Here is a 20,283-nt window from a genome sequence, read left to right on the forward strand (position 1 = left end):
TGGCGTCTCATATGAAAGGGGTGAAAAAAATTGTCATTGACTGTTGAGAACAAGAGAATGAGATTCTTAATATGTCCTATAAGCTAATGTATTTGATATGTATTCACTCAAGCTATAGAGATTTAGTTGGATTGGGATTCTTTTTATGAAAGAGATCTTTTAGCAACACCTTTATATAAAGGTTGAGGTCTCTGCTTGATAGAGTTACGGAGAGGATCCTTTCCTTAGTGAAGGACAGAAAGAAAGACTTTCTTGATGCCATTGCTGCGAAAGTTCTAGGTCTTAATCTGCGACATATGATAAGAGACTGTAATAGTTACGGGAGTGGCATAGAACTGATCCATAAAGCTTGTTATTCCATAGAAGTTAATCTTGTCGATATCATACTTGCATATCACGAATACTAATTCTTAACAAGGGTTTTTTTTTAGGGAGTAGGGCCTCAATGAGTGATGAGATGCAGATCTGTATTGGGAATGGAATGAGAGTAGCTGCACCTCATCACTTTTTGGCACCCTCCTATTAAATCAATGAAAAATTAAAAAAAAAAAAAAGATTTAGGTTTCTGGATCAGTTTACCTGTCTTGGCTGCTCAGCTCTTGTAATTATTGCAGTGTCTCTTCATGTGTCCCCTCCCTTCTTGCAGAGACAGCACTTTAACCATAAGGGTTTGTTGCTCCTATAGTTGAATGAGGGTTTGACAACAACAGCACCATTTGTCTTCTTAGGTTTCAACTTGTTGGCCATCCATTTTGGCTTGCCAACTAGTTCATAGAAGGCTCTTTCTTATTTTTTCTTTGATCATTCTGTCCTCATCTCAAGTACATATTCCTTCTGTGTAAGATAGTAGGTCTTCCACCGACTGAAGCTATTGGGTAGAGAGTTCAGTGCTTGATGCACTACAACGTCATCTGAGAGGGCATCTTGAGGTCTTTAAGCAGTCTCGGTAACCAATAGGCTCTGGAAAGTATCAAGAAAGAAGATTATATGTGGCCTCACAAAACAACATAGATCCTCCACTTTCTGGCTGTGGAAATAAAGAACCTGTGTTAAAAATGCTATGGTGATCATCAACAAGAATTGATTGCCCAATCGGCCATGGCACTGGAAACCAAACTTTTCTCTTGATGATGATTTCAATTAGCGGGTGGACTACAAGAACCCGGTGCCCCTTGCTGCAACATAAGGATAGCTAGGACCTGGTAGTGCAGGGATTTTCTGCTGCTGTGGTGGCGTGTTTTGTGGACAGCATGCGTACCGGTAAACCACTTGTGCAGTGTGGATTTAAATAAGCTGGAAGGGAGGATTTGGCCAGGCAAAACCCACTTAGCAAGATAAGATGCATTGGAGGATTTAACATGTTTAGATTATGGAAGTGAAGATAGCACCCAGGATAGCTAGCTATAATAGGTTCCAAGACTTGTCTTTCTTTTCATGATTGATAGATTGAAGTGAAAAATAAACTACATAACTGGATTTCTTCACTGGCGATCGACAGTTTAATTCAACTTATCTACAGCTTAAATCTAGAACAGGGCTCCACAGCCCGGTCCAAGGTTCAATTTGTAATGCTCCAGCAGAACCCAACTAGAGACAGCGGGATCCTTGTAAGACTCCTTGCCTTCTGGCATCACTGCCCATGCACAGCATCAGGTTGCCTTTCCGGTGATGAAGCTTGGAACTCTGGTAGACCCTTGTATGATTCATTCACCCTACTTAAACTGGGGAATGTGGACTGCACAAGCCATTAAAACATACATATTCAGCAAAGCAATTTACTTTCCGCTAGAGCCAATTATGTCTGATTTTATGTGCATGCTTTGTGTGTATTACAAGGGACCCCAACTGCTATAAGGTGATCCTATGAACTCCTTTCTTTGCTTGGTTAGCACTTGGTTATCCTCTCACAATTTTCTCCAAAATTTACTAGTTCAGTTTAACCGTAAAGTTTATTTCATAGAATTTACAGAGAATGCAGAGCTTCAATTCCAAGACAAAACAATCAGGAGGAAACTATTGGTGCTCTAAAGTCAGAAAGCAAATTAACAACCAATAATTGAAGTGAAACTGAGGCAGCCATTGGTGCTCTAAAGTCATAAGAGAGCTTACCATATTTATATTGAACCTTGCTGTAGCTATAGCAATCTGCGGTGCTAAGAACACGTCAGTCTGCGATTAGAAACATTGAATTGGTCAGTTTTGCTTGAAAGAGCTCAAATGGTTCGGTAAAAAGAAAAAACAACAATCAAGTCTCTTCAGTTGCTCCAGAAACACCAATTTCAAAAGGCTCATCTACATAGACATCCAACTATTGCAACTAACTGATGTCATCTCACAATTTCTTAGGTTAAAACAAGTTTCGTATATTTGGTTTAATCAAAGACTTAAGGTACGAGTGAAGCTAAAGGGATGTAAACAATAGAGAATTCAGGAGAGACCATATACACTTCATTTCCTGTGGCAAATCTGCTAGCAAAATCCTTCAGCAACTTCTCAAGTGCTACAAATAAGAGAAATGTATGAACAAATAAATTATGCAAGCATCAACAAGCAACAACCTATAATAGTTTTGCATGAACTAATGTATGTGTATGTATACCTAATTTGCTATAAAATCATTAACACAACTAAAATAGAAAAAGAACACTACCAGACATAATAACAGCCTGGGCCTGTTCTCACACAGATACAGTCGCCTAAGCAACTATTAAATTTGCCTCCCTGGATGCACCCTAGGTAGTTTAAATGTCGTGATAATACAGCTTTTCTTTCATCTCTCTCTGGCCAATAATTTGCAGCTCACACATGAGATTGAAAACAGACTACTGGAAGAGCTGTCAATCTGCAAGCGGTAATTCATACCAGCTGCTATTAAACCAGTCTTAGAAATTACAGAATTTAAGACACGCATATGGACACAACTTTGTATGACGCTCATTTCCTAGGTTGTGCTAAACCGTTATCAACTGAATGTATAGACTGCTAAAACAAAACTTCTCATCTATCTACCTCTAAAAACTGCACGGTCTGATATATGTGTATATATATATAAGATAAGCACTGGTATATTTCCCAAAGCATGTATGGTATGGAAGACCTTACTCTAATTCTCAGGGAATCATTATCAAGAAATCATTAAGGTAATTATCATTTACAGGTGACTTTACCTCAAAGCATGTATGGTATGGAAGACATAAAAAGGATAAATAGATTTTCTTTTGTCTCACTTCCATATCATTTCTAGTTTTTATTAAGCATATGCAAGAGAATTTCAAGTATATAATGTTATATGCCTTCTGTTGCAAAGCCATTAGAGAACAAACATTTAAGAGTATACTACCATAGCATGGCTAAGACATTGCAACCACACACCACCTGGCTGGTGAAAACTCCTCTTTAAGCTTCTACTACAAATGTAATACTATAATGAGAGGAATATTTTCTTAACGAAAACAAGTGAATGGGAATGACATGCAGAAACATTACTCCCTGGACATGAATATGGACTGAATTACTCACCACAGAAACCTTTTTCTATATGCAATTGAGCCCATGACAGGCTCTCTTCAGGACCAATCTTTTCCTCAATGTACTTCTACAGAAACAAATGATAATATCACTTGTATGTATCAATACAAAATCATTTTCAAATACATGAAGAAACAGAAAATACCAGCATTGATAGCATGTGGAGAGGCTGTATACTAGAGCTGATAATGCTTGCACCCTGTTGTAATATTCACCGATTAGCCGTCAACACTCGCCATAGAAAAATAAGTTTATCATGAATATTACTTAAAAGAGATTCACTGCTCTCATTATCATATAAGATAAGCGACATAGTATATCAATCCACAACATGCTTTAATTGAAGAGTGAACAGAAACAAGGAAATTAGTAAGGGGAGAAAGAAAACGGACAGAAAATTGAAAGTAAATGAGTTTTCTGAAAAGTCTTGTACCAGGATTATCACCAATGGCATTGACAAGCAATTTACCTGGAGGTTAAGAGCTTTTAGCCGAGGGTCAGCAGGCAATAACGGTCTCTGCGGGTACTTCTCCTCCAGATACTAATCAAGCATCATAAGAACACATAACAGGACAAATGAGAAATTATACATTGCTGGCCAAATGTGAAACGAAACCTAATAAAGGCTTTCAGGTCCTCGACTCATTGGTTGCGTATCACAGAAAAAAGAAAAATGATTCACTTCCTGAGAAATTACACTAACCAGAAATATTGCATAGGAGTCCGAAATCACGGTGTCACCATCAACCAACACCGGAACATAATGCAGAGGATTCAGACGCTCAAAGTCTGCAACCCAAGGATAAAAATAAGGCTTCACTTAACAAATCATGAAACAATAACAGCATTGTTTAAGGCTTCACCGAATAGTAACACAGCATGCTAAACAATCTGCAAAGAGAGTAATTTAATTGACTTCGGATTTAAAACATAACACATCCTCAAGTTTACCTGGATTAAACTGCTCTCCTTTTGCTAGGTTCACCGGTTTGTACTCATATGAAAGGCCTGACAGTTTGAATTAACAACAAAACTAAACACAATTAAGATCCAAATCAACCTGAACTGCAGTAACATTCACAAATTTATCCACGAATTACTCCAAAAAAAAGATAAAACTGTTACATCAGTAACAAATAAAACGAGAAGGTTGAAATTCGGTGACATTTATCATAGCTTTCTAACTTGGTCAATGCTCTGATTCATAAATTTTGAAACTCTTGATAATAACCAAAAAAAAAAATGAGAAGAAAAAAAAAAGAACTTTATTAATTGGAAATGAAAAAGAGAGAACCTTTAAGGTTTAGAGCGAAGCGAACTCGCCAAGAGCATGAACTCTGCCAGTAGGAATAGAGCACCAGCTTTGAAGAAGATGAATACGAAGCTTCTGTATTTTCCTTCACCAAAATAAAAACCAACAAATTAATTCATATTCAAGTGAACGAGAAACTAGATATTGAATGGAAGGAATGTTGGTACCATGGGTCGACTTGTGCGTGGACTCTCGAACCCGACACGAGTAGTGAAGCACCTGGTGAAGTTGTTCAACTGGGTTCTCTTGGAGCTTTTGATGATGGAGGAGACTAAGGAGTGAAGATGACTGGGATTGTGGTAGAATTTCATTTTCTTCTTCTTTCTATTTCCAGACAGCGACGTGGACTTTGGTCGTACCTTGTACAGGGTTGAATAGTTTCTGAACTGATTGACAATCTGACAGTGATACTAGGAAGACGACGACATATCACTGTTAGATATAAACGGATAGAAACATTATCTTTTTCTTTTTTATAAATGGAAACATTATCTTACAGTTACGGCAGCTAATAATGTTCAACTATTCATCCATTCATTTATTCTCAAAAAAAAAAAAAATATATATATATATACACAAATAATTAAGTTGTTTGAATTTATTTATTTTTGTTATATATTATTCACTGTTGAATTTAAATCTTACCGTAATTGAATACAACTGAGCATATGATTCATTGAATAGATAAATATGACTTGTAACTACAATACCAGACAAATAAAACAAAACATAAAAAATAAAAGAGAGAAGAGAGATCTCGCGGTCTCACCATGCCTTATAAGTTGAGAAAAACTAAAGGAACACTTCTAACCACTGTTTTTAGCATGTAAGACCTAGAACAAAACTTGCAAGAGTTAAAATTTCAATCATCATATCAAATTAAATAGAAATTGTTGGGTAAGAGTTGCGTTACAAACCTAACCACCTCTCTTGCTTAGCAACACACATAACAAAAGTTTGGAAGAGTTTTAATTCCAATTATAATCATCAAACAAATGAGAGATTCCTTGACACGGCATATATATCGAATCTTTACATTTAGCATCAGGCTACCACTATCAATCCATACCGTAGGAGGGATGTACACTGCATTTGGACTCACCAGCATAAGTTCTTCTAAGAATGTTTCCTTGATTGAAATGTGTCATGATATAGGCCACCGAATGAGAAGAAAGTTGGACGGGCAAAGTTAGATTTCAAGGACGGTGTGACTTTAAGGAAGAAGGAACTTGGAGGTTTCTGATGAGTGAAGTAGCAACAATATTAGTATTAAGGTCTTGAGTCTTTTTTTTTTCTTTTTTCTTTTAAGAGAAACGTAAACACTTTTATTCATCGGAGATAGGTACAAGCAGAAGTAAGTTACAAGAAGCAGCCAATCATGGTCTAGAAATAAGCCCCTAACTATTAACCAACACTCCAACTTCCCGAGTCACCGTATACGAGATAAAAGTAGGGTTAGACACGACCATACTCAAAATCAAGAAACCCCCGCTATTAAACTATATACGTGTTAGCAAAATAAAACAAACAAACTAAGCTCTATACCAATACATTAACTAGTTGAAAGCGAGAAGCCGCAAACTCTCTCCTAGGGTTAGGGTTTGCGTCTGTGAGAAAAAACTTTTCAACAAAGAATGGCCTCTGTTGATGCAATGGCAGCAAGACTTGCCTCCACCCTTGCTATTGCAGAAGGGAAAAGGCCTGTTGACCTACGTCCGTCCAAGGGACTGTGACAACCGGAAGTTTTCATGCTTGGGAAACTATTGACTGCAAGGGAGTATACACGCCGGTCGTTCATGGGAATGTTCAGATCTGCGTGGAGGGTTAATGGCACTCTTGGTGTCGAAGAAGCTGGTGAAGATGATTATGTCCCGATTTCATTTTCAGATCTGATGGACATGACTAGGGTCTAGAAGGGCGGCCCTTGGGGTTTCAATCGAGCTCCGATCGCTTTGGCAGAGTATGATAAAGTGAGCCCGGTGCTGTCAGTACCGCTGCAGAAGTCATCGTATTGGATGACATTGATAGGAGTTCCTCCGACGTTTAGATCTGAAAGGATCATGCTCTTGATAGGCAGCAAGATCGGGGAGTTCATGGAGTTCGAATGGACGGCTTTCTGGACCAGGGTGCTGCGTATCAAAGTGGAGATCGCCTATACAACGCCATTGCTGCTCAGGCGTAGTTTCTGGGTTGAGGATGAGGTTCAGTTTGTGGTGCAATTCAAATACGACAAGTTGTTTGGGCGATGTAGTCATTGTGGGTTCGTTATCCATGTAGGATTGCCATGCTCCGAGCCTGAGTTGATGGAAGACGAGCAGGGACAAGTTGGGATGGTGGAGCCGCCGTCAGCCTTGGTGGTGATGTGTGGAGGGCCAGAAACAAGTGCTAATACAACTAGGGTTTTGTCAAATGGCCAAACCCTAGTTTTCCAAGCCCAGATTCCCCGGTCCATTCCTAAAGCTTTTTTGCCTCAACATGTGGTGAATATGCGTCGGGCTAGAAGGCAGGTGCATGTCAGGGAGCCTGAGGAGCCACGGTAGGAGGTACCACCTATTACGGGGTTCTGTCGTCATAGAGAAGGTGATAAGGTAACCATCTCCCCTAAAAATCTTCTTCTCAATTTGGCTGTGGGTAAGAAAACTCTAGATGCAGTGACTATGGGCCTTATTGAAGCACCTGTTGGTGCTCCTGAGCAACCAAAGCGAAAGCGTGGTCGTCCTGTAGGAAGTCTCAACAAAATGTCGTATGGTACTGCACAAAAGAGTAAAATGGTTAAGAAGGATGATGACCAAGGTAAGAAGACCAAGAGGAACAGCAAGAAGACCAACCTGATGCCGAGGTTGTTAGCTGCTGCAGATGGAGTTAATTCTGACCCCAAGGGGAAGGAGTTGGCCCTTGTCTAGGTCATCTTATCAATAGACATTCTGGATGCAAGTCTTGTTTTAGGTAGGGTTTAAATCTCTATATGCTTTCCTAAGATGTTTCTAGTTTTTTTTGTACCACAATTGCGTGTTGGCAAAGTAGACTAGATGATTTATTTTGCCTTAGAAAGCAAGGTTTGTCTTGCTTAGTTAGGCTTGCTTTCAGCGAGCGTCACTTAGTTTATTAATGTGTTTAGCTCTGCTTAGATAGGTTTCTGGTTATCGATCAGTTTACTTATGTAAGTTCTGTGAACTCTGACCTGTCTTTATGGCTTGATTATTAATGCAATCAATTCCTATTCAAAAAAAAAAAAAAAAAAACTCACTAAACAAAACTAACTACTAGGCTCCCTAACCCAATAGCCAAAACAAAATCCCATAGCCCATGAAAAATCCTAGTCACCATGGGATCAAGCAGCCAGCAACCAAAGGCCCTTCACCCTCAGCAACCATGCCGCTAGCAGCACCACAATTGCCTCCCTCTCCACCATCGACCACAACTCCAATGCTCGGGTCATCAGCCAAATGGAGGAGAAATCACCAAAAGGTATTTGACATACCTAAAAAAAAAAAAAAAAACCACCTTAGGGAGGGCCTTGAAGGGACAAGGCTGCCGCCAACAAGCCATGTTCAGGTGTTGTCAGGCCTCCTTGTTGTGGAGCACTATGAGTGAAATCACAGCAGCATAATTTAGATGATTGGGAGAGAATATGATCAGGAATGGTGGATCGAGAGGTAATAACACTCGATAATGGTGATGGCAATAGAAGAAAGAGATGAGAAGAGGAGACAGGGTGGAGTGAGGGGGATGTAGAAACCACGACAGCCTGATGGCTACTGAACGATATTGAGAGCTTGCTCTCGTCTCTCGTACGACTTCAAAAATTAGAACCTTTCAATATTTAAGGTCTTGAGTTTAATAATACTTTTTAGGTTCAAAGTACCCTTATCGTCTATATCGAGCTTAAATTGCTCCAAACTAAAATTATGAGATTTTAGGTTAGACGAGTGAAATGCTGCAATATTGTTCTTATAGAGTTTTTAAGTTTGTAGACTTATTATCAATAAGAAAGCGTGGATTATTTTTCACTACACTTTACTTGCTTAAGGTATAACAGCTCGGGTTAAAATGATTGTGTTTGCCCATTTGTTTTTTAAAAAGTTTGTTCAACGACGAAATTTTCTTTAAAAAAACTTGAAATGTATTCTCGATGAATATAGATGTTGAACAAAATTGTTCTCTATGGTCCAAAAATGAAAACAAACAAAATTCTTTTACGAGCAAAAAATTGACAAAGCACAGTAGAGGAATTTCACCATTAATTTGAGGCTAAACTAAGGAAGAAAAAAAGTTAAACCTCTCCCGCGCTGGGCTGCGCTATCATCACCAGACAGTCACCCAATTTTCCTCTCAGGGTCCGCCACGTCACCGCAAGTCTCTCACAGTACAATATACATCACCGTCAACCTTTCTCCTATTTAAGACAATAGCAACATCTCTAGGGCTTTACAGAGGTTTCTCCTGCCACCTCTCTGCAGGGTTTAAATTCCAAACCACAGGGTTCAAATTCTTCAGACCAATCGGTTTCTCTCTGGGTTTTCACAACCCACTTCTGATCAAGCTCAAACTCTTTTCTCTGCCGAACTTAAAATGGCTTTCTGGGGTGAGTTAGTTTACCTTTTAAAGCAAAAAAAAAAATTTTAATGTAAAATTGATTGGAGAACAGTATGAAAAGATGAAAGTTATGAACTGGGTTGAAGTGATTGGAGCTAATTGGCTTTTCAGGTTTCAAAAGATTGAATCTTTTTTGTTCTTTCTTGAACTGTTTTAAGTTTTAGTAGTCTCTATCTGGTCTTTCTTGGCTCATAATTTTGATCAATCATGTTGGTTTTAATGGGTTTTGAATCTTTATGTGTGGGTTTTGATTGTTTCAGGAATTGAAGTGAAACCCGGAAAGCCTTTTACTCATAAACCTGATGACTCCAATGGACGGCTTCACATTTCAATGGTAATGCTTTCTATTAGTTCAGTAGTCCCTGTGCTTTGTTGTTATATAAGGTTGAAGTTTTTATTGATCCATAGATTGGTTTTGGGCCAATTCTATAGCTCATAGCTAAGAGAAATCTGATTAGGAATAGGAGCCATGTGATTTGGGGTTTTAGTTAACTGCATGTTTAGGATTCATTTATTCTAATTTTGTGTATATTATTTGATATTTGGATCGAGTTTGCGGTATCCTGAATCTGGTTTTTATTGTATGGATCAATAATATGGGCATACTGATATACACAGGCAACATTGGGGTTGGGGGCTGCAACCAAAAGAAGCATACTCCAGTGTAATGTAGGAAACAAGAGTCCGGTTTATCTATGTGCGTTGTATCCTGAGAAGATCGAGTGTTTGCAACTACATTTGGAATTTGACGAGGCTGATGAAGTCATGTTCTCAGTTCTTGGTCCTCGGAGTGTTCACCTGGCTGGTTACTATCTAGGTGGTCGTCGGCCTTACAATCCAGATGAGTCGTATCCTTTTGTTACATTATTGTTATAGCTTGAATTTCATTTCTCGTTGTTTCAAAATGAATTAGGTGCTTACTAAACAGAACAATTGGTAAGGATTTGGTTGGTTGTATTCCTTTCCAATAGATAGAGACCCAAGGAGCTAGTAGTCTTCTTTTGTGTAGATAGTATCAGGATTTAATTTTTGAGATCATTGCTGCAAAAAAAAAAAAAAAATTTACCTCCCATCCTCAGTTTTCCTACAGCCATATAGGTGGTTTTTTAGTTTTGGACACTTCTATTATCATAATTGAGACTCTTTATTTTTCCTTTACAATGATGTCTAGAGAATCCTTTGGAGAAGATATTGCTGACTCAGAGACACAGAGATCTGTTAACAGTGAAGACGAAAAGTATGATGACAGTTTTATTGATGATGATGATGATCTTGAAGTCTTCCCATCTACTCCTGCATCTGATGCTACAGGTAGGAATAATAAAATATGTGCTTCCCTGAATTCCATACAAATTTGACTACATGATTTCAAATTATAGTTGATAACAATAGCTCTACAGCATTCTACTGGTCTCTGTTGAAGATAATATGTTCTTGTTCAACAAACTTGGAATTAGTGATGTATAAAACCATTGTGGCCTTGTGGGTTCTCTACGTCACATTTCTTCAAGTCACTGGTTCCCACTTTGTTTTTGTTAAGTCAACGTGTGCTTGAGGTTACCTCCTTGGTGGAACTTTGCAAGATTGTTTTGAAGCTGTTTGCTTTACTCGTATTTGCAGATTCTGATTCTTGTTCTGAAGAGGAGTTTTTGGCTAAGAAGAAACCTCAGAAAGGGAAGGTGCGGCACAGACAACTTAGAAAGACGTACGTAATAAGTGATTCAGAAGTTGAAAGTGAAAATGGGGATGACGACAGTCACCCAATTTCCTCTTTGGTTATGACAAAATCATCCACTGTTGAGAATGCAATACAGGAAGTGGAAGAAAAAGTTGACACCAGCAACAAGAAGGCAGTGGATGATTTTGCTACTGAATCAATTAGACATGCTGATGATGTACTTGTAGATGGTCAGTTGAAGAGGTATTTCTCCTGCTTAACTGATAAACAAGGGAATGTTACTTGTGGGAACTGGTTCTCAAACAATTCCCTCAAGACATGCTGATAAGTTTATAAAGTTATTAGCCTGTTTTAAGATGTCAATGCTTATCACCACTAGGGGAGTTTCTTCTTATAAAATTCAATTAATCTGTTGAATTATTGATCCATGTGTTGGCAACTTTAACTGCAGGCAATTGGACCAGCCAGTTGATCTGTCTTCTAAAGTAGACCTTGAAAATGGGGGAAAGCCAAAAAGAAAAAGGAAAGAACGGCTGCAGGAGGAGAAAACAGTTGAAGCTGATGTCCTTAATAAAGAGGATGAAGCCCAGAAAAACGAGGCAGAGGCTGAAAATAGAAACCAGAATGGACAACTGATGCCAGTAAACCATAGGTGAGTCCTTTTTCTTTCTTTGCCTTAAATTTGGTATATCCTCACTCATGATGCTATACTTTATGGTTGAAAAATATAGTGAAGATGATGTTTTTTGGTCTTAATTTTCGTTATATGTGCTCGAGCAGTGGAGCTGAAATGCCAGATAACTTATCTTTGCTTTCCGCGGAGGTTGGCCTTGGAAACAGTGATAAACCAAAGAAGAAAAAGAAGAAGCGGGTGGAGGAGAAAACAGCTGAGGTTATCTGTACTAACCCTGGTAATGATATAAAAGAGGATGAGGCAAAGGGTGACTTCTGCTTGGATCCACCACTCAAAAGTGAACAAAATCAGAAGTCAGCCAAGGATGAGTGAGTACTGTTGTGTTCTTTGAAGCATTTTTTATATAAATATTCCAAGGAACATAATCTCTTACTTCAGGTTTGTCTCAATGTCACAAGTATATTAGTCTGATCCCCACATGGTCTGGGAAATAGCATGAGAAGAGTTGTAATATGCACATCCATTATGCCCATTTGCATATGCACACATGCACTGAGCCACTGAGGGCATTCTTTGACGCTCAATAGTAAACACGTGCACGCACACTTGGATATTTCATCTTTCAAAATGATGCAATTACTACCAAGGTCTTCATCAAATATTTTGTTGTCCATATCATCTCCTACATGGGTAAAATAGGCAGTTGAGAATCTCCCTCTTGCAAACAATTTCATTGTCTCTGCTGTCTCTGCTAGAAGTATAGATTGTATATCTATGTGTGCTTGCTTGCCCATGTGTGATTTTGTAACAATTTTGTTATATGATTAAGTACAACATTTGGCCGTTCATTTTTTCAGGAGTTTTGGCCATGACTCCCATAAACTTGTTGATGAACCTGATGAAAAGAAAGTCAAAAAGAAGAAGAAGAAGAAAAGCAAAACCCAATCACATGGAGAAACCCTGAACACAGATATAGCTCTCTTGTCAGTAGAAGAGAAGGTCACATCTCCCATGGAGAATGAGGCCAATTATGTCGATGCTAAATCATCTGAAGTTAGAACTGTCCCCAGTGGATTACACATTGAGGAGTTAGAAGCAGGAGAACCAAATGGCAAAGTTGCAACCTCTGGGAAAAAGGCATGTGCTCCATATTTGTTCTTATTGACATTAACTTTTAATGTTGTTTGTGTGGCCGTAGCATATCAACGCAGAATTGTAGTCGACCTTACTTAGAACATTTCTGCTACAGAAAAGATAATGAAACTAGTCTATTTGGTTTCAGATCACTGTTCATTATGTTGGCAAGTTGAAAGAGAATGGAGAAGTAGTTGACTCGTGTGATGGTGGTCCTCCATCTAAGTTCCGCTTAGGTATAACCATATTGAGATACAGCACTCTTACTGAGGTTTTTGTTTCTACTTTAATTTACGCATATACTGCTTCTTGCAGGTCGGGGAAAAGTTATGGAGGGTTTGGATGCTGGTATTGATGGTAATGACATGGAACTTGCTTTTAAGTTTGTAATTGGATGTCTGTTATTACATTTTTGATTGTATTTATTCTGTTTTTTGTTATCTGTGAATGATACACATGAATGATTCTCAGGTATGCGAGTTGGTGGCAAACGAAGACTTGTTATCCCACCTTCAATGGCGTATGTTATTGAAATTTTGGCTGAATACTCTTCTTCCATTTCTTTCTTTCTCATCTCACTTCTTTACTATTAATGTTTTGCAGTTATGGGAGCAAAGGAGATGATAAAGATATACCACCAGACTCATGGCTGGTATACGATGTTGAGTTGGTGAAAGTTCACTGATTGATTAATCCCACCGCTGTTGTGTACTAGCCTTTGCATTTTCATGCGCAAATTGTTTTGAGATTTTTCCCCGTTCTCATCAATACGAGAGAAAATGAAATCAAAGTCGGGCAGAATTTTGAAATGAGAGTTTGTGGCAACAGCCTCAACTTTTGTAATAGACATGGGATCTTACGGAGCAGAGCTTTTTGGCCTTCTGTCTTTTCATTGAACCACAGAACAAATTCTCAAAATGTTGGTGTTTAGATCATTAGATTGCTATAGAAAAAAACAGCCAGTTAGCAGTATGGTTTGGATGCAAGCCCTTTTGACCAAAAAAGAACAGTAACCAACTCATTTAGAATTATTCAATTGGAAAGAGGAAACTTGTTGATTTCAATTTAGTTGTTGAAATACTTCAGGTTTTCTTGCCAAAAAAAAAAAAAATTCAGTTAAAAGTTGAATGTCGTTTCTCTTTTGATTAGCATCATAATACAAAGAACTGGTGATGAGCCTGAGCCATTCTATTTCAGTTCCTCTAATTTCATCACCACCATTAGAAGTTGGATGTATCGGAAAATGATCAGCTTGGATTGGGAGGGTTGAAGAAAATGATCAGTTAGATTCTCATTTACTGATGTTTTTTAAAGGTCTAGCAAATAATAAGATCAAACATACACGAGCCCTCCAAAACAGTTCATTTTGGGCTACCCAATTCCTAGGCATCAGCAACAGCAAATAAAAGGTTTTACCTCTCAGGACTAGGTATGAAATGTCATTCTGACAGAATCATTAGCTACAGATTTTTCAGACACTGCGATTTTGTGAAAGCCATGAGCCCACGACTAACACAACTACTAATGATAGAGGAGTTGGGCTTCTGATTAGAAAAGCGATGGAGTAACAAGATACAAGTACATATCATGTTTCCACAAATCTATACATACTTCCAAAATATTCACAGATCAAGCCGCATAGGCGCATATAACAAATTTTGGGTTCTGTACATTGGTTGATTGATTTCTCATTCAACATCCCAGCAGATCCGTACCATTTTCAGCACTGAAACATTCATTCCAACTTTGGCTCTGATTTGACCAGAAAACTTCTAGCTTCAGCATCTGTTACTTCACTGCTTAGGGTAAAACATAAAAAATAAAAATTCCAATTAGCAGCCACTGAAGGAAATGAGAGATATAAGATTAATCTATGACTTATGACTTGAAACTGAGCACTTGATGGCAGGGAAGAGCATAAGAATGTGTAACCTGTCTATAGCTTCTGTCTTGGGAATCAAGGTGAGTTCTTTGGTTGCAAGAAATTCACAGAAACTGCTCAGGTACTTCTCCTGGCAGAATTTACATAGAGACCGCAGAAAATCATTGAACTGGTTTGGTTCCTGCAGAGGAGAAACTTTCAGTTTAAGTCGGAAAGTCCAAATAAATAACAATAAGAAACTGAACATAAGATTAAAAAAAAAAAAAAGAAAAAAAAAGAGACCGGTGTTAATAATTCTCAGAAAACAGAAATGTGGTTGATACAGGCCATAGACAGCGCTGATTTGATTGTCTAATTCAATGATTTCTAGGAAATTTTCATCGACTTTTTAATGTATGAAGGCGATATAAAGGCAAAAGAAATTGATATTTTGAGAGAGAGACAGACAGACAGAGACAGAGACAGAGACAGAGACAGAGACAGAGAGACATACTTGCTCTAGGATACAACCCTTGCGGAGGGCAACTAAACATTCCAGTGCTTTAGGATAGTTATCCCCTTCGTGAGAGTCCTCTACTAAGTCGTGTATTTTGTTCTTCATATCCTTGATGGCTTTCCCAACCCATTCTGGGCTATCTCTACGGGACATCATAGCTTCAAAATCCTGGACAGGAGCAGAATCCCCAATTTTTGTAACCTTAATTCCAGATGTATGTTCGTTGGAGTTGGTTTGATCAGAAATGTCCATAGGATCCTCTCTTTCATCGGACACAGATGGTTTTTCTTTCAACAGTCGCCTACTTGATTTCTTCAGCTGCAAACGAGTCACATTTAGAACTTGAGTTCCTATAAAAATGTAAAAAGTATATGGACATATTTATTTATCTTTCGAATAGAAACAACCTTCTAAGGAAAAAACAGCATTAAGAAACAGAGAGAGAGAGAGAGAGAGACAAGAAACAAAAGCCATGGACAAGAAATTCACACTAGCTACAGGAGACCAAACATAACCCAAGAAGACTACAACAGGGCTAACCTAAGAAAGAGATAACCCTAGGTCAAAACACAAAAACTCAAACAACCACATCCTTCCAATTTAGAAAAATGGAAGAGAAAGTATAATAAGAACATAAACTGCTTGCAGAGGTACAGCTAAACCAGATAATGAGTGATGACCTTTGGGTTCTCTTTGAGTTCAAAACGACTACGGAATGCATCAATAACAGACTTGTTTTCAGCAATCAGCTCCTTATCTGGTTCACTAATCTTCCTGAGAGTTTCATCAATTGGAGGTACAGCTGCATCTGGGTCCCTTGACTTTAACTCAAGATGACGAAAAAACCGCTGGAAAGAAGACATTATTAGTCTGCTATGAATTCAACTATAACCCCATAAAGGAATATTGAGGAAAAAGAGAACATGAAGATTAATATGTGTGTGTGTGTGTGAGCTTTGCATATCTACCTTTCAGACAGTTGTAAAAACATCCTACTTTACGGCCTTTAGAATCTAAAAATGACATAGAGGAAAAAAGGCACAAAAATTGCATGATTGAATACCTCAAGAACAGGATTTGGTGTTAGGTCAGGCGGCAGAACCTCCTGTTTCCCAGATGGTGCAAGATCAAACATCCTCACAAAATCATCAGCAGCCTCTTGCTGCTGTTCACTTGGTTGCCATGCTGCTGGGAAATTATTGAAAGATGGGAATTGAAATTCTCGAACATCTTCAGAAAAAGGGAGTACGTTGAAGTAAAACGAATCAGGCTGCCCACCAATAACAACAAAGCATGCAGCATTAATATGGATACCATGAAAGAAGAGATACTTCAAGAAAGCATTCTGTGAAACTGCATCTTTAACTTCAGACTCACAATATTATCATTGTCAGACACATTAGGTGTCAAGGCCCCACAATAACACTTGCTTGTCCTTGTCTCCAAACACAGCGCACAATTGCCACCTTATTCTTATCTTTCATTGCTCGTGCCAAGGCAGAAACAGCAAGAATGGCCCTTGTATTACCCGGTTCAGGAATGAAAACGTTGACATCTTTCATGTAATAGTGTCTTTGATGTATGTGTATGTACAGGGAAGAATCCCCCCAAAAAAAAACAGGAAGCACAATATTATCACTTCAACTGATATTTTAAAAACTAGCTATATGTATACGAATAAAATGGAGACAACTTTACCGCATTATATTTTGAGCATCAGAAAATCCCAGAAGTTTCACACTTTTTTCTGGTTTGAACTTGACAGCATCCCATTCAGCAGATGATATGGGAATTACTTGAGGTCCATAACGATAACCTTTAATCCTCTGTTCTGGAGGTACAACTTTACTCAGATCTTCAGCACTCTTATACTCAAAATCCACCTTGACTTCATGTGTCGCAAATTTATCTGTTGGAGCGGCTTTATCAGAATATTTCTTCAGAGTGGGAAACTTGTCTTCGGATGTTTTCTTGTAAACCCATACCTAATAATCATTAGAGGTATAAAGAAGATGCATCAAAAGAAACTCTTAAACCATAATACTTGGAACATATTTCGAATCTCTGATACACTATCTTCCAGACTTTTAATGTTTTATTCAGAAAACCAGCACAGATGAGAAACAAAAGAGACTACTTAAGACATGCAAGAATCAACATCAAGTGATTAGATGAGGAGAATTACAATTAATAGACATTATTGATTCAAGACTGACATCAAGAACATTAATAGTAGCAACAAACAATGTTATGCAAAATAAAAATAAAAAAATCTCACCTTAATCTTCATTTTGGGGCTCAGCTCAAGATCACCCCTGAATATTGTAACAGGAGAAACTTTTCGAGTTTTAAGAGCACCTAGCAATGAGGTTGGAGTCTCAACATGTACCAACTTTGCACATGTTCTCTTTGAGAATATATCCAATAGATGATCATTCTCATCCATTATACTTTTCTTAGCTTCCCCAGTAAGCCCTCCTCTTATGACTATACTTTCCAATCTCATACCTTGCGTATTCATATGTCTGGCAATGGTGATAACTTGATCTTCTTTAGTTCCATCTTGTGGAGCTTTAGTGGGGAAGTGTGCATTCGTAAATAGACAAAGACGTTTTTTTCCTTTGTTTGTTTCTCCATATTTCTTTATCAGCATATCCATCCCAACAATTACAGCATCAAGAACTACCAGAAAGTCAAGGGTGCCAAGGACATGAAAATAAGAACATAATCTAGCACTTGTAACTTTGTAAGTTTATCTGTACTAACAGGATGCTTTCCTTCCTGAAACAACTGCTCATACTATTTTGCCAAAGTGCATCTCAAGAAACAATGTCATGTACATAAACTTTAGTAATCATGAACGTTCAAAATGTAATTTTTGAATGTCAAGAGGTGTACGAATGGAAAAGCGTCATGTAGAAGATGCAGGACAAGAAAAACTGCCACTACAAGTTTTGAACACTAGGCTAAGCACAGATGTAGAACCACAGAAAACACTGGAGAATAAAAGGATACAATCACCGTTATGAGTTCCTCGTGGGAGTTGTTCCACAGCCCGAATAAGATGTTCATCAACAACTTTGATATTTTGTAAAACCGTTATATGATCATATCCACCGACTTCCCTTGTTAGCTCATTTTCAGTGCCTGAGATCACATCAAACCATTATACTAACGCTACCCAAAATAGTTACACCAGAGCATCTTTCAGTCAGCTACTGAGGAGTGAATTCAGTATATACATACATATAGCATTACTGAAAGACAAATAGCAACAACATATCACAGATAAATCAAGTACAATGATGTTATTGCTCTAAGAGCTAAACGACGACAGTACCTTCTGTGCCGAACAAAACAACTCCGACTTCATCACTTTTGCTGTAAATGAGCTGCAATACAAAAAGCAACAAGCAAATTAGACAACATTGTAAAAAAAAAACCAGCATTGCTCTGAACCACCAACCATTGACTAGGAAAAAAAAAAAAACGGCTTCACCTTCTTCTCCACCAGCATAGAGCAAAGCTTCTCTATCTCCGGAAGAGCTTTATGCATCGACGGGCCAACATCAATCAACAAAACCGTACCATCCTAATCCCAAATTACACCAAAAATTAACAACAAATCAACTTCAAAATAAAACCCGAAAAGCGAGTCAAGTGCCAAACTTTCAGAGAACCCAGATTTTACATTCACCAAAGCAATCACATTTCACGAAAAAATTGAGAGAACTGACTCAAATTCAATCAAACTCACAGGGTTTTCATGGAACTGAGAAAGTCAATAGTATCAGCTTAAAACCCTAAACCCTTACACAGATATTAGAAACTACTAGTTAAGGGTTGGAGAGATTTGGTTACCTTGCCTCGAGACATTGGTAGAGGGATTTGGAGTAAAGCTTGTTGGAGAAGTTGGGGTTTTCTCTTTGGTGGTGTCACTTCCCGCTTTGGGCTACGAAATCGGCAATTTATGTAATATTGCCCCGCCAGATTTCTTGTATTCCTAATTCCTCCCCCATACTTTTTAAGAATTGTATTTCCGGCCCTCCTTTTTTCTTTTTCTTTTTTCTTTTTCATGACGTATGGCACGTTTAATAAAGTTATAAACTGCCCACAAGGGCACAAGGCCACAACAATTTATAATCTCGGAGTTTAAGTCTTTTCTTTTTGTATTATCTGCTCTTAAGAATTTGGTTGTTGTGAATTTATATCTCGATAGGTTTAGTTGAGCTCATTTACATTTTTTCTAAATAGTTTTTTTTTTTTTTTGCTTCAGAGTAAAGCGTGATTTCTTATAGATATGGGATGTAACTGATTCAATCTGATAGTTTCATAAGTTTTTAAAAAAATTATAGATTCTGGTATCACTACACTATGAGTTATCAACTCTAATCTCTTCAAATTAATTCATAAGAGTATCTATAATGACTTCCTATTTGAGCTCTTTAGTTAAAAAAAAAAAAAACTGCTCCAACCATGTTCTTAGAGTAGAGAAATCATTAGTTTGACAAAGAATGTGACTCCTAACCGCTCATAATGCATTAAATATCCAATTTTTCATAATAAGTATTATTGTTAGAAGTAAATAATAGTTTTGACTTTAGAGTGTTATATTAGAATTCCCTTCAAATAAGTGTGGTCGAGCTAGTTGTGCGGGTATTGTCACCATATCATTTTCTTTTTTTCATCCTACTAACTCATTACACTCTACTTGTTCACCCTTTATATAAATGTTCTAAAAAAATGATTTTATAAATAAACCCTCATGATTATGAATCGCCCCCTTGTAGACTTCCACACTCAGTCAGGCTAAGTATTGTCAATATTCGCGCCCTCAAAATTTAGGCAGCTAGAAAAAAAGAACACGCCACCTAGGGTTTGGTCTCTTCCAAGACGCTTCATGCCTTGTCCGACGGCACGTCCTTGGGACGTTGTCGTCGGACGCCAGAAAGGACTGGGTATCCGCTGGTGATGGCCGAAGAGGGGTCTGCACGTTGAAAGCTACGTCGCTTGGAAGCGAGGG

At 38.1% G+C, this 20,283-nt stretch overlaps 3 protein-coding genes across 5 annotated transcripts; 1 reads left to right on the forward strand and 2 right to left on the reverse strand.

Moving 5' to 3' along the window:
* Positions 1 to 1,376: 1,376 nt before the first annotated feature.
* LOC112182988 (glutathione S-transferase zeta class) lies at positions 1,377 to 5,627 on the reverse strand. 3 transcript variants are annotated; one of them, XM_024321580.2, is made up of 11 exons: positions 5,610 to 5,627; positions 5,008 to 5,250; positions 4,823 to 4,925; positions 4,480 to 4,536; positions 4,232 to 4,317; positions 3,998 to 4,069; positions 3,674 to 3,727; positions 3,520 to 3,595; positions 2,446 to 2,500; positions 2,110 to 2,169; positions 1,377 to 1,735 (listed from the first exon to the last, which is right to left on the reverse strand). In XM_024321580.2, exons 1-10 carry the CDS (start codon positions 5,610 to 5,612, stop codon positions 2,154 to 2,156), a joined length of 765 nt encoding a protein of 254 aa, XP_024177348.1. In that variant the 5' UTR covers positions 5,613 to 5,627; the 3' UTR covers positions 1,377 to 1,735; positions 2,110 to 2,153. The 3 variants fall into 3 exon arrangements, with proteins under 3 accessions (XP_024177348.1, XP_024177346.1, XP_024177347.1); XM_024321578.2 differs by having other exon boundaries at positions 2,439 to 2,500; XM_024321579.2 differs by having other exon boundaries at positions 2,416 to 2,500.
* A 3,636-nt stretch (positions 5,628 to 9,263) lies between these two features.
* Positions 9,264 to 13,817, forward strand: LOC112177814 (peptidyl-prolyl cis-trans isomerase FKBP43). Its single transcript, XM_024316067.2, has 12 exons — positions 9,264 to 9,425; positions 9,697 to 9,770; positions 10,055 to 10,284; positions 10,608 to 10,747; positions 11,057 to 11,357; positions 11,566 to 11,766; positions 11,895 to 12,116; positions 12,606 to 12,885; positions 13,031 to 13,118; positions 13,198 to 13,239; positions 13,354 to 13,402; positions 13,486 to 13,817. Exons 1-12 carry the CDS (start codon positions 9,413 to 9,415, stop codon positions 13,565 to 13,567), a joined length of 1,722 nt encoding a protein of 573 aa, XP_024171835.1. The 5' UTR covers positions 9,264 to 9,412; the 3' UTR covers positions 13,568 to 13,817.
* Positions 13,818 to 14,401: 584 nt separating this feature from the next.
* LOC112177804 (ATP-dependent DNA helicase 2 subunit KU80) lies at positions 14,402 to 19,247 on the reverse strand. The gene is given in 13 exon segments (XM_024316060.2): positions 14,402 to 14,678; positions 14,815 to 14,945; positions 15,258 to 15,578; positions 15,941 to 16,108; positions 16,324 to 16,530; positions 16,638 to 16,672; positions 16,675 to 16,832; positions 16,959 to 17,245; positions 17,539 to 17,942; positions 18,276 to 18,407; positions 18,601 to 18,652; positions 18,760 to 18,852; positions 19,122 to 19,247. Coding segments are annotated over 13 exon segments (2,064 nt in total). The 5' UTR covers positions 19,137 to 19,247; the 3' UTR covers positions 14,402 to 14,617.
* Between the last annotated feature and the right edge of the window lie 1,036 nt (positions 19,248 to 20,283).

Source organism: Rosa chinensis, chromosome 1 (assembly GCF_002994745.2).
Source record: "Rosa chinensis cultivar Old Blush chromosome 1, RchiOBHm-V2, whole genome shotgun sequence".
NCBI lineage: Eukaryota > Viridiplantae > Streptophyta > Magnoliopsida > Rosales > Rosaceae > Rosa > Rosa chinensis.